The sequence below is a fragment of the Marmota marmota genome, unplaced genomic scaffold (genome assembly GCF_001458135.2).
Source record: "Marmota marmota marmota unplaced genomic scaffold, marMar, whole genome shotgun sequence".
Classification (NCBI taxonomy): domain Eukaryota; kingdom Metazoa; phylum Chordata; class Mammalia; order Rodentia; family Sciuridae; genus Marmota; species Marmota marmota.
The window spans coordinates 1,476,656-1,489,418 of NW_026000254.1; the positions used below are offsets into that span (position 1 = coordinate 1,476,656).

Consider the following 12,763-nt stretch of genomic DNA (forward strand, 5'->3'; position numbering starts at 1 on the left):
AAAAAAAAAAAAAAAAAAAGAGGGAAAGAAGTGACCCTCCCCATCAGTAGTATGTTGACTGTTATCATCTGTCACTCATCCTTGAGTCCCTCATGGGCAGATGCCATGCTTATGAGATAGATTGTTATATGCTCTTTAGCTTGGTTGCTCCCTGAAGGTAGAAATGAGTTTGACTCTTTTTTTTTTGTTCCCACACACAGCTGGGAACAAAATAGGTTCCAAGAATATTTGTTAAATTATAATACAATTGTCATTGATCAAGTAACCTTACATTTTCGTTTTATTCTTTTTGGTGGGATGTTGAACCCAGGGGCACTTAACCACTGAGCCACATCCCCAACCCTTTTTTAAAAATTTTGAGACAGGGTCTTGTTAAGTTCAGAGATTCACTAAGTTGATGAGGCTGGCTTTGAACTTGCAATCCTCTTGCCTTAGCCTCCTGAGCCGCTGGGATTACAGGTATGCACCACCACACCCAGCTCATTTTATTCTGGTAAAAGTCATACAGGCTACCTGTTATTCACTCCCATGTGACAAAGGAGCAAGCTGATGTTGTGAGGCTAACTAAGCACCTGCTAGTATATGGTGAAGCCAGAATTGGAGCCTGGTTTGCATGACTCTAGGCTCCATATTTTCCCTTTATTGGGGATTGAATCCAGGGGCACTCAACCATTGAACTACATACCCAGCCCCCTTTTATTTATCTATCTATCTATCTATCTATCTATTTATTTATTTATTTTTGAGACGGGGTCTAAGTTTCCCAGGCAGTCCTTGAATTTAAGATTCTTCTGCTTCATATTCCAAGTAGTTTGAATTACAGATGTGTGTCATCATACCCAGATAAAGGCATCCTATTCTTTACCAAGCCTGTTCCTGCCTCCTTTGTAGAAGTCTCTGGAGGTCCTCTGGAGGTCAGGACCTCACCATTATCCTCTTTCTCTCTCCAGATTGGAGACCTCACTGGGTATTGCACCAATCCAAACCGTCATCAGATGGGGTGGGCTAAACGCAATGTGGACTACCCCCTTCCCAAGAACAACAGTGTGGTGGATGTTAGCCCAGTGGACCGCCGTCCGATGCTGCAGAGGATCATGGAGACAGATCCCTTGCAACAGGGTCAGGCTTTGGCATCAGCCTTGAAAAATAAGAAGAAGATGCAGAAGCGTACAGGTGGGGGTACTTGGCTGCCTCTTTGCTCTGAAAAGTTCCAGTTTGTGGCCTGGAATAGAGGCTCCTGAATGAGCATACCCATGTGTCTAGCTCCAGGCTAGGGTTGGGGGGCAGGCATGTGTTAGGGGGCTCAACTACTAGAATAGTGGTTCTCAAACTTTAGCTTGTACCAGAATCATCTGGAGGGTTTGTTAAGGCAGATATATAGAGCCCTTCCCTAGAGTTTCTAATTGAATGAATCAACTGATACTGGTCCTCTGGGAACTACACTTGGAAAACCAGTGGCCTAGTCTTTGTATAAATATGGCCACATTATCAGGTACTTTCTATGTATTAGGTAGTTAACAGGCTATATAATTTATACTTTATCATTTGGCATTGCACTCAAAATCCTAAAGGATATACAGTAAAATATCTTTCCTATCTGCTAGTCATCTAGGTCTCTCATAGGCAACCAGTTAGTTTCTTGTGTCTCTTTCCTGATACACAAGAAAATACCTATATATTCTTTGTTGTTTTTTCTACTCAAATGCTAGTCTACTGAACCTGTGGTTTTGCTCCATCACTTTTCTGTTCAATAGTCTTAGGGATATTTCCATATCAATACATGAAAGACCTTACCTTCATTTTAATGATGGTCCATTGTGTAGCTGGCCCATTGAGGTTTTCATGCTTTATTGTTGGTCCTCCATATCTGTGGCTTCTGTACTTGCAGATTCAACCAACTACAAATCAGAAATATTTGAAAAAAAATTGCACTTGTATTGAATGTACAAAGACTATATTTTTGTCATTATTTCCTAAACAACATGATATGACAACTATTTACATAGTATCTATCCTGTATTAAGTTTTATCTAAAAATGACTTAAAGCATTCAGGAGGATGTGTGTAGTTTATATGCAGATACTACACCATTTTAATATAAGGGCCTTCAGAATACCAAATCTGGATTTGGTGTCCTCCAAATCTTTCTCTATGGATACTGAAGGATGGTTGCACTTACCCTCACTAACTCATTCTAAAAGATTTATATCACATGTAGTAAGTGAGGTAACTGAGGCCCAGAGATATTCAGTGACACTTTCAAGGTGAGACAGCTAGTAATAAGTGGAGGCAAAATGTAAACTAGGTAGGGTTGATTGGCCCTGTCAGCCCTATTCTTTGAACTAGGCCATATTTTATAACCAAACATTCATTCTTGGCCTGGCTCTACACTGAGTCCTAGGACTCCAGAAATAAACTGCCCTTGAACTTCTGGTTTTATTAGAGAGTGGAAGAGACAAAACAGACATTTGACAGTACAGAGTGATCACTCTGAAGAGACAACAAGTACTGTGAGGAGATCTAACCCATTCTCAGGGAATCCTGAAGAATAATGGGACAAATGAGAGATGTGAGCTGTGAGCATTCAGGCCCAAAGCTACTACTGCTGTGTTGCTCTTTTGCCGTGGGAGCTTTGTTTTTTTGTTTTGTTTTTGTGGTACTGGGGATTGAACCCAGCGGCACTCAGCTACATCCTCAGCCTTTTAATATTTTATTTTGAGACAGGGTCTGGCCTCCCACTTGTGATCCACCTGCTTCAGCCTCCCTAGTCATTAGGGTCACAGGTGTGCATGACCATGCCTGGTGAGAGCTTTGTTTTGAGGGTAAGGATGGAGTGCTAAGTTCAACACAATATAAAAAAAATTACTATTTTGGTTCTTGGAAGAGACAAAAATATTTGGAGCCTGAGAGTTGAAACTCTGAGATAGAAGTTATATTATGGTGTTCACAGGTTGATAAATGGTTCTACTTGTGAGGTTTAATAGTGGCTTCCAACAGCCCATCAGTTTTTTTTTTAATGTTTGGGGATTACGTGAGCCATTTTGGGAGCTTGGTGCAGACCAAGCTTCATTTAGGCCAGCTCGGGTAGGCCTTCTTTTGGCAAGCCAGTCACCAAATATTGCATCTATTTCTTCATTTGCAGATAAAATCGCCAGCAAGCTGTCTGATTCCATGATGTCTGTTCTCGACCTCTCGGGCAACGGTGATGACAGTGCTGGTGACTGATCAGTTGATCCCACTCCCCTCCCCCTCCAAGCACTGGTTCCTATAGGATGGGGGAGTACAAATGGAGTTTGGTTCTCTCGGAAGTACCTATATATATATAAAAAACTTCCCATGCTGTGTGTCCCCTCCCCATACTGTTCCCTCCATTCTCTCTAGAGAGGTTGGAGTTGCCAAATCCAGTGAACTTAACTTAATCCCTGCTGTGTTTTATAAGAGAAAATATCAGCAGAGCCCAGGTGCTAACAATTTATCCCTCACTCTTAATCCTAGGATCCCACCCCGTAGGTTGAGCTGATATTAAGGATGACCTCCCACAAGCCCTCTTAGACCGCTGAATGTACAAATAAAGGCTAGACTGTTAGTAGACCTAGAGCCCCTGCAGGGAAGATGATTTGTTTACCATTCAATGAGAGGTATCACCACCAAGGTATCCCTATAATGGGCTTCTGGCCATGCATCTTTCTTCCAAGTTCATAGGTCCTCACTTGGGTGGCAGTGGGGACAGGGGAATAGTGATGAGCCTTTTTATATCTGTGCAAGGGTCTGGAGATAGGATAAAGGGAAGAAGAAAACAAATAAGCCTGGCTGGTGTTAAAGTGTGTTAGAGACTATATTGTAGGAGGAGAAAACAAGGTACCTGTTGGTAGGGCAGCTGGGTGCTTTAGGGACAAGTCCCATCTTGGCATATGTGAGAATTGGAGAAATTCCGTTAACTGAAGTGCTTTGGCTGATCCCTGCCCTTGTGTGACCTTATCCAGCATCAGCATTTGAATTCCATAATTCTGGAGAGTTCTGATACCAGTTATTCAGAGTGTGTCCTTGAGAGAGTTGCTGTATTTGGGACTGCACCAGCTATCTTCTTTCCCAGTGGCTGGAACCTACCCATTAAAATATAATTAAATATCACCTCTTGGAGGGCCTACCCTACTCAGACAAGGGCATCAGGCCCAAGCACTACTAGGGGCCTGGCTTAGTCAGCTTGCTGTCACTATTGTAAAATACTTGAGATATCAGTTTATAAGGAGAAAAGGCTTATTTTGACTTAAAGTTTTAAAAGTTCCAGTCCATGATTGATTGGCTCTATTGCTTTGGCTTTCTGGTGAGATAGCATAGATAAGCTGGTACATGTGGTGACCAAAACCTTTCATCTTATGGCCAGGAAGCAAAAAAAGGAAAAAAAAAAAGTGGGAGTGCCTGAAGTCCCACAATCCCTTTCAATATCCCAATGATTTAAGGATCTCCCACCAGGCCCCACCTCCTAAAAGTTTTACTTTACCCTGAGATCAAGTCTTTTAACATATGGGCCTTTGGGATACATTTAGGATCCAAGTTATAACAAGCTCTTGTAAAGGGACTGGGATAGAAGATTACAACTGAAACAATCTCATTTTACTAGGAATTTTTGTTTCTTGTACAGAATTTCAGTTCCTAGCCATTTATCCAGAGTTGATATATTTGTAAGGAGTGGGCATTACATTACTTCAGTCTTTGCTACCTACACTAAACTTCCATACCATCCTTTGACCATGAATATATACCCTTTAGTCTTGCTCTTGCCTCTGCCTCTCAGGCTGGCACCCAAAGTTTACCTAACCAGATCCTAAGAATGGAATCAGGTGACACAGGAGAAAGCTTCTGACTATAGGCTCTTCTGTCTGGAAAGTGCGGACTTCTACTGTATTCAGGCACAGCCAAAGGAAGGAGTTAGTTACTAATTGTGCACAAACTACAACAAGCTCTGGAAATCTGTTAAACCTCCTTAATTCTCAGTATGGCTATACTGGTATGGGATTAATATCATAAGAAAAATAAATAGGCTCAGAAAGTTGACAGGTTATGCCCAAGACAACATTAACTGGTAGCACCAAGTGTGATTAAAACCCTATGCAGGCCCTTTCCTCTGCATTATACTGCCTTCTTAACAAAAGTACATTAATTAAGCACCTACTGTGTGCCAGTCTCTGTTATCAAGTCCTTAAAATGCGTTTTCTTCTTTTTTTTGCTTTAAAAATCCTGGTATTGTCTAGCTAAAATTTTGTTCTCATAGTCTCCTTGAATGAGGTCCAGTTTAATTCACATCATATTATAAGGCTCTCCTGATAGGTGTTAAAATGAAAAATTGTGTACTGAGACTGCCAAAGCCATTTTACAACCATATAGAATTTTATTTATACACACACACACATACACACATACAAATGCATATACATGCACCCTTTTTTGCAGTACTGGGGATTTAACCCAGGACCTCAGGCAAACTAGGCAAGCACTGAACTACATCCTCATCCCTTTTTATTTTTTATTTGAGACAGAGTTTTGAAAGTTGCCCAGGCTGGCCTCAAGCTTGCAATACCCCCCCTCAGCATCCCGAGTAGCTGTGATTACAGGCATGTGCCACCACATCCAGTTGGAATTTCATAATTTAATATTTAAAATAGTTTTTTTAAAATTCCTGAATGGTTCTGGTAAACAAGGATGAAAAATAGAAATATCTGGGTGATTGAGAAACATGGGAACATAATTTGGCCAAAATCAAATAGAAGAACTAAAATAGTCATGTTGGGATAAGAATTTTAGATTCTAGATATTCCACCTGTAGCATATCTTAAGTTTTTTTAAAACTCCTGAGTATCTGGGATTACAGATGTGCACCACTGTTTCTGACTTAAAGCTAGTTATTGAATCTTTTTCCTCTTCTTTTTTAAAAAATTAAGATAATTTGTATAAAGTTTACCCTTTCTAGTTTAAGTTCTGTGGACTTGGACACATTAATATATGAGTGAACCACCATCACAGTCCAGATACAGAATATTTGTTTTCACCCCAAAACTCCGCAGTCCTTGTTGTTGTCGACTCTTATCCCTTATCTTCAGTTCCTGGCAACCACTGATCTGTTTTCTGTCCCTGTGTTTTTGTTTTAGCATGAATGCCATATAAATAGAATCAGACAGTATATAGGCTTATTTTACACCATCAAGTTTTNGCTTCTATTCCTAATTTTTTGAGAAATCTTCGTTGTTTTCCATATGGAAAACGTGGACTGGACATGTGGAACATAGACGATGAAAAGATAAAGTCCTTGTCTTCAGGAAGCTCACAGTCTAAAAGAGGAGACAAACAGTAAAAATTTAATAAGGTCATTGCTACGAAAGAGGTTTGTACAAATAACTTTGGTAGCCAAGGCTAAGGAAGGCCTAATTTGTTAAGGAAAGGTTTCATAGAGGAGGGAGTTTCTAAGCTGAGACTTGAAGGGTGAAGGAATGTTGTGCCAGGGAAATGGAGAGCAAATGCATCCCAACAGTTTAAGCTTCTTGAGCAAAAGCAAATGTAACACCATTACTTTGAAGAAACTTCTTTTCTCATTGTGTGTACTAGGTAACTTTTGTCAAATCAGTTGGATATAAATGTGTAGATTTGTTTCAGGGCTTTCTATATTGCCTCGTTGTTCTATGTATCTGTTTTTATGAACTATACTTTTTAGATTGGTATCCCTTTGTAATATAATTTTTTTTAATAATTGGAAATCAGGAAATGCTCTTGAGGTATATATGGTGGATGTGTATTCACCTTTTTTGTTTAAATAATATATTCTTTTTAAAAATTTTTAATGTTTTATTTTTTAGTTTTTGGCGGACACAACATCTTTGTTTGTATGTGGTACTGAGGATCAAACCCTTGCTGCACGCATGCCAGGCGAGCGCGCTGCTTAACCACTGAGCCACATCCCCAGCCCTATTTTGTATTTTGTTTAGAGACAGGGTCTCACTGAGTTGCTTAGCGCCTCGCTGTTGCTTAGGCTGGCTTTGAACTCATGATCCTCCTGCCTCAGCCTCCTGAGCGAGCTGCTGGGATTACAGTTGTGCACCATTGCAATTGCCCTTTTGGCTTTTTGTAGTAGTCATCCTAACACATGTGATATATCAATGTGGTTTGGATTTGCATTTCTCTATGATTAATGATATTGAGTACTTTTTCATATCTGTTAGCCATTTGTATGTCTTCATTGTAAAACTGTCTGTTCATGTACTTTGCCTTTTAAATTTTTATTTCTTTTCCTTCAGTCAACAAACATTTATTGAGCACCTACTGTGATCCTCTTGCTTCAGCCTACCTAGTCACTGGTATTACAGACCTGTGCCAGCACCTAGCTTCTATTCCTAATTTTTTGAGAAATCTTCGTTGTTTTCCATATGGAAAACGTGGACTGGACATGTGGAACATAGACGATGAAAAGATAAAGTCCTTGTCTTCAGGAAGCTCACAGTCTAAAAGAGGAGACAAACAGTAAAAATTTAATAAGGTCATTGCTACGAAAGAGGTTTGTACAAATAACTTTGGTAGCCAAGGCTAAGGAAGGCCTAATTTGTTAAGGAAAGGTTTCATAGAGGAGGGAGTTTCTAAGCTGAGACTTGAAGGGTGAAGGAATGTTGTGCCAGGGAAATGGAGAGCAAATGCATCCCAACAGTTTAAGCTTCTTGAGCAAAAGCAAATGTAACACCATTACTTTGAAGAAACTTCTTTTCTCATTGTGTGTACTAGGTAACTTTTGTCAAATCAGTTGGATATAAATGTGTAGATTTGTTTCAGGGCTTTCTATATTGCCTCGTTGTTCTATGTATCTGTTTTTATGAACTATACTTTTTAGATTGGTATCCCTTTGTAATATAATTTTTTTTAATAATTGGAAATCAGGAAATGCTCTTGAGGTATATATGGTGGATGTGTATTCACCTTTTTTGTTTAAATAATATATTCTTTTTAAAAATTTTTAATGTTTTATTTTTTAGTTTTTGGCGGACACAACATCTTTGTTTGTATGTGGTACTGAGGATCAAACCCTTGCTGCACGCATGCCAGGCGAGCGCGCTGCTACCGCTTGAGCCACATCCCCAGCCCAAATAATATATTCTTTAAGGATTAATGAGTATGTAAAAAGATATTTGTCCTTCATACCCAATTAGGGCAATTCTTTAATCATCATCTTGGGCCATCAGAAAATCAAGTTGAGTGTTAGTTACAGCTGGGTAGATAAAATCAGGATCCCTGCCACATATGGCTTAACAGCAATTTTTGTCTTTCATAATTAAATGTGCCTTTTGTAAAAACCTAGGACAAATATTACGTCCTATTGATGGGGTAAAAATATCCATTTAATTATATCTAATTTTTTATGAATGTGTTCCAGAGTGGGAGGTTAGGATTAAATCAAGAAAGGGTTTTGTTTTGTTTTTTGTTTTTTTATATAGAACAATACCTGTAAGTTGAATTTTAGTCCTTAATTATCTTGTTTTTAGTGAAGACCCTGAAACAAAGTCATCTTAAGCTTTTAATTTACTAACAATCTATAAAAATACAATAAATTCCCCAAATATATTATTATAGAACTTGAGAAGCCAAGAGTGCTTAAATTTAAAATTAGTAGTTGATGTTATAGTATTTAACTTTGTAAATGAATCAGATATTTTAAACAAACTTATTTATGAAGATTAATTCCATTTATGTTAAATTTATTTGTTGTAAAACATGTTACCCATGAAGATAAAGACATAGGATGTTGTATTTTAAACATTTTATAGATTCTATTTTTTTGATTGGCTGATCACCTAGAAAAACTTGCAGATTAGTAATTTTGAAGACATCTTTTATTTTTTATCTTAACTAATTTAAGTCACATGACCTGAAAAGCATTTGGTACTTTAAAAATATTATGTGTGCTCATTTATCTATATGCTAATTTTGGTACCATGCACATGATTTATAGACACAAATGAACAACACACAATACACAGATGTGCACACATATACATAAAAATCAATAGGAAGAAAAGATTTTATAGCCCTTTGTTAGGTATTAGATGCCCACAGGTAGGAAGCAAAAGAGTTATAGATGTTTAATTAAATAGACTGTCAGACTTAACCCTTTATATATTAAATTAGAGTTTTCACAGATTCTTGTAATATAACTCAGATATAGGATAGTCATGTTCAGTTGGGGATGTTAGGAGTAGAGTCTGTCATCCATGGCAGATGCTGAAATCAGAGGTTCAGGTGGCATCCTTCATGGGGTTAGTTTCATTCACACCATCACCATTGTTTATTATTATTGTTATTATTTTGTTTAGTATTCTTTTTAAAAATTTTTTAATATTTATTTTTCAGTTTTCGGTGGACACAACATCTTTATTTTTATGTGGTGCTCAGGATCAAACCCAGCGCCCTGTGCATGCCAGGCGAGCGCATTACCGCTTGAGCCACATCCCCAGCCCTTGTTTAGTATTCTTTAAAGGAGAAGACTCTTTCCTTTTTTTTAGTGTATTTGAAAGTTAACCTCTGAACAATTCACCCTGAATAAAAATAGCAGAAAGAAAAACAGGACTACAAATTCTAGTTAGACAAATTCAGACTAATTGGTGTAGGACCAAATATTAATTTATTAGAAAACCTTGAGTTTAGAATAAGGCAAAGTCCTTGAAAAAAGCAAAAAAATGATATGGCTGCAATTATTTTATTAAAAGAGCATATGGAGCATGTTTAATCAGACCAGAGAACACTTTGGATCAGATTAGAGTCAGCATAGATATTTAAAGAATTTGGAAACTCATGAAGTCCTCAGAAAAAGTGTTTTAAGAAAAAGAAAACTTGTATCTATGGGATCTTTTATCTGTCTGTCTGTCTGTCTATCTATCTATCTATCTATCTATCTATCTATTTTTTATGTGTCTATCTGGTGAGAAGAGAAATCTATTTAGGGAGGAGCTTATTGAAGGGACAGGAACCCAGAGTGTAAGAAAAGAGAAAACAGTCTTTTATGTCTCATAGCAACTTGGATTATAAAGTGACACTTATTCTTTGGGGGCTGACTTCTTAAACCTAGAGATCTAATGATACACTGCCTTTGTAGGAATGTCTAATATGGGTTTGATTTAATTGATATTTTCTAGTAATCTTTGTAAATCATTTAATGTGTAAAAATTTGGTAAATTAAGTTGAAGCTTCTATGGTTTAATGGCTTGATTAGTTACTAAAAATCCTAAGTAATTCCATGGTTCTTTACTTCCTTTTACTTGGGAGCTTGAGGAGGTAGTCTATCTAGAGGGGGAAGATTAGGGCATAATATTTGTAAATTTTGAATAGGTTGAATAGCTAAATGGCATTGATTCCAAGTAATTAAATTCTTACCCAATAGACATTTTGAGGCATTCTCCTATTTGCTCCCAAGTTTCTGCTAGCAGCATCTGGATACCAAGGGCATTGTTTCCTAATAACAGTTAAAAGTTCTAAATAATAAATGATAAAGAACAGTTGGTCCTATTTTCTTTATTAAGGCTCTTAACTGAAAAGCATGCCCTTTAACTTCAGGAGAAATGGAATTCCTCATATTTGCTTGACTTGAGAAAGAGAAAGCAGACTCCATCCCATGCTTAATGGGACAGAACCCAAGACCTGTTGTTGATTTACCACTGGGATGTCCAACCAAGATACACTCTCACTGGATTGTTTCCTCAATCTGTAGGTGACTAGATAGATCCCTTACAGGGGATCATTGCACTGGGGTCCTCAGATGGGGGGCATCAATTGCAAGCACAATGAAATAAAGAAAAACTAACTCATAGAGTAGTTGAAACCATGGGGGAGTTGAACTCCCAAGCAGCTGGATTCCTCATACTTTTATGATGGTAGTTATCAGCAATTACATATCAACAAGCAGGAATTTAAACTACAAAAATACAAGGTGTTTTTCTCCTGTTAATGTCTAAATTCCCTTTCTGGAGAGTGTCATAATTTTCTTGGAAAAGTTCTGTTTGTAGAACTAAGATACTAATCAGCTGTGTGCAGCACGTGTTGTTTTGTACTTTCCTACATCCTATTTCCTCACAAGATCTATCTTTAGAAAAACATCCACAAGTACAAGATGAAGCCATAATACAAAATGGAGTCACTTGTGGTAATCAATTTGCTTCACTGTGAAGTCCACATTTCTAGTTTTGTTCTCACTCAAGATTGTTTTATCTATTAGGGTCTTTTGTGGTTCCACATGAATTTTAGAAATCTACCCCGTTTCTACAAAAAAAAAAAAAAGCTATAGGAATTTTAAGAGATTGCATTGAAACTGTAGATCTCTTTGGGTAGTATGGACAATATTAATTCTTCTGATCCACGAATATGGGATGTCTTTTATTGATTTGTGTCTTTAATTTTTTTCATGAAGTTTTAGTTTCCAGTGTACAAATATTTTACTTCTTTGGTTAAATTTATTCCTAAGTATTTATTTTTTTGATGTATTAAAATGAGATTGTGTTCTTAATTTCTCTTTCAGTAGTTCTTTTTTTAGTATATAGAAAATGCAACTGATTTTTAAATATTGATTTTTTTATTTAGCAATGTTACTGACTTTTCTTATTCTAACAGTTTTTTGGTGGAGTCTTTAGCATGTTCTATATATGAGAACATATCATCTGAGAAGAGTTTAGCAACTTTTCTTATTTGGATGCCTTTTAAGTCTCTATTGACTAGTTTCTTTGTTTAGGACTTGCATTACTATGTTGATTAGAAGTGATGAAAATGGATATTCTTGTCTTATTCCTGAATTTACAGGGAAATTTTTCAGCTTTTCACCTCTAAACATGACGTTAGCTATGGGACTTAATACATAGACCTTATTATATTGAGGCATATTTCTTCTGTGCCTAATTCATTGAGAATATTTATCATGAGAGGATGTTGAATTTTATCAAATAATTTTTCTACACTTACTGAGACAATTACAATTTTTGTCCTTCATTCTGTCAGTGGGATGTATCATATTTGTTGATTTGCATATCTCAAAACACTCATTGCATTCCAGGGATAAATCTTGCTTGATCTTTCATTGTTGTTTGTTTTGTTTTTGCAGTCCTAGGATCAAACCTAGGGCCTCATACATTATAAGCAATCACTCTACCACTGATCTATACCCTCAGACCAAGAAGTCTTTTTGTTGTTGTTGTTGCTGGGGATTGAACTCAAGGCCTCATACATTCTATGAAAGCACTCTATCATTGAGCCACACTCTTTGTGCTCAGAAATGGTATTTTAAAATTTTAAATCAGTAGACTTTGAGTAAATGGCTTACCCTTCAGAATGTAGATAGGTCTCATCCAGTCAATGAAAGGCCTAAGTAAAAAGACTACCTTGATAACAATGACTAACTTGTGGAGAAAAATGTGGCTGTTTTGAGTCTGACTGCTTTCAGACTCAGGACAGCAGGATTCATCTCTTCCCTTGGTCTCTAGCCTGCTGTTCCACATTGTATATTTTGCATTTATACCCTCTACAATTATGTAACGCAATTCCTTAACATCTTAACATATCTCTCTTTCTCTTTTCCAATTCTCTCTCTCTCTCTCTCTCTCTCTCTCTCTCTCTCTCTTTCTCTCTCTTTCTCCATTTATATGGTTGGTAGTTTGCCAATTTTGTTGATTTTCTTCAAAGAGTCACTTTCTTAGTCTTGTAGATTTTCTTTACTGATTTTCTATTTTCAATTTCATTGATTTCTGTT

The 12,763-nt window shown here is 37.2% G+C and overlaps 1 protein-coding gene across 1 annotated transcript in view; it reads left to right on the forward strand.

Annotated features, from left to right (window-relative positions):
• Gnl3l (G protein nucleolar 3 like) overlaps positions 1-5,841 on the forward strand; it is a 34,910-nt gene extending 29,069 nt beyond the window's left edge. Inside the window, exons 15-16 of the mRNA XM_015506538.2 lie at positions 951-1,173; positions 3,143-5,841. Of these exons, the coding sequence (XP_015362024.1) occupies positions 951-1,173; positions 3,143-3,225 (306 nt within the window). The 3' untranslated portion in view covers positions 3,226-5,841. The remainder of the gene's footprint in view (positions 1-950; positions 1,174-3,142) is intronic.
• Positions 5,842-12,763: the final 6,922 nt, after the last annotated feature.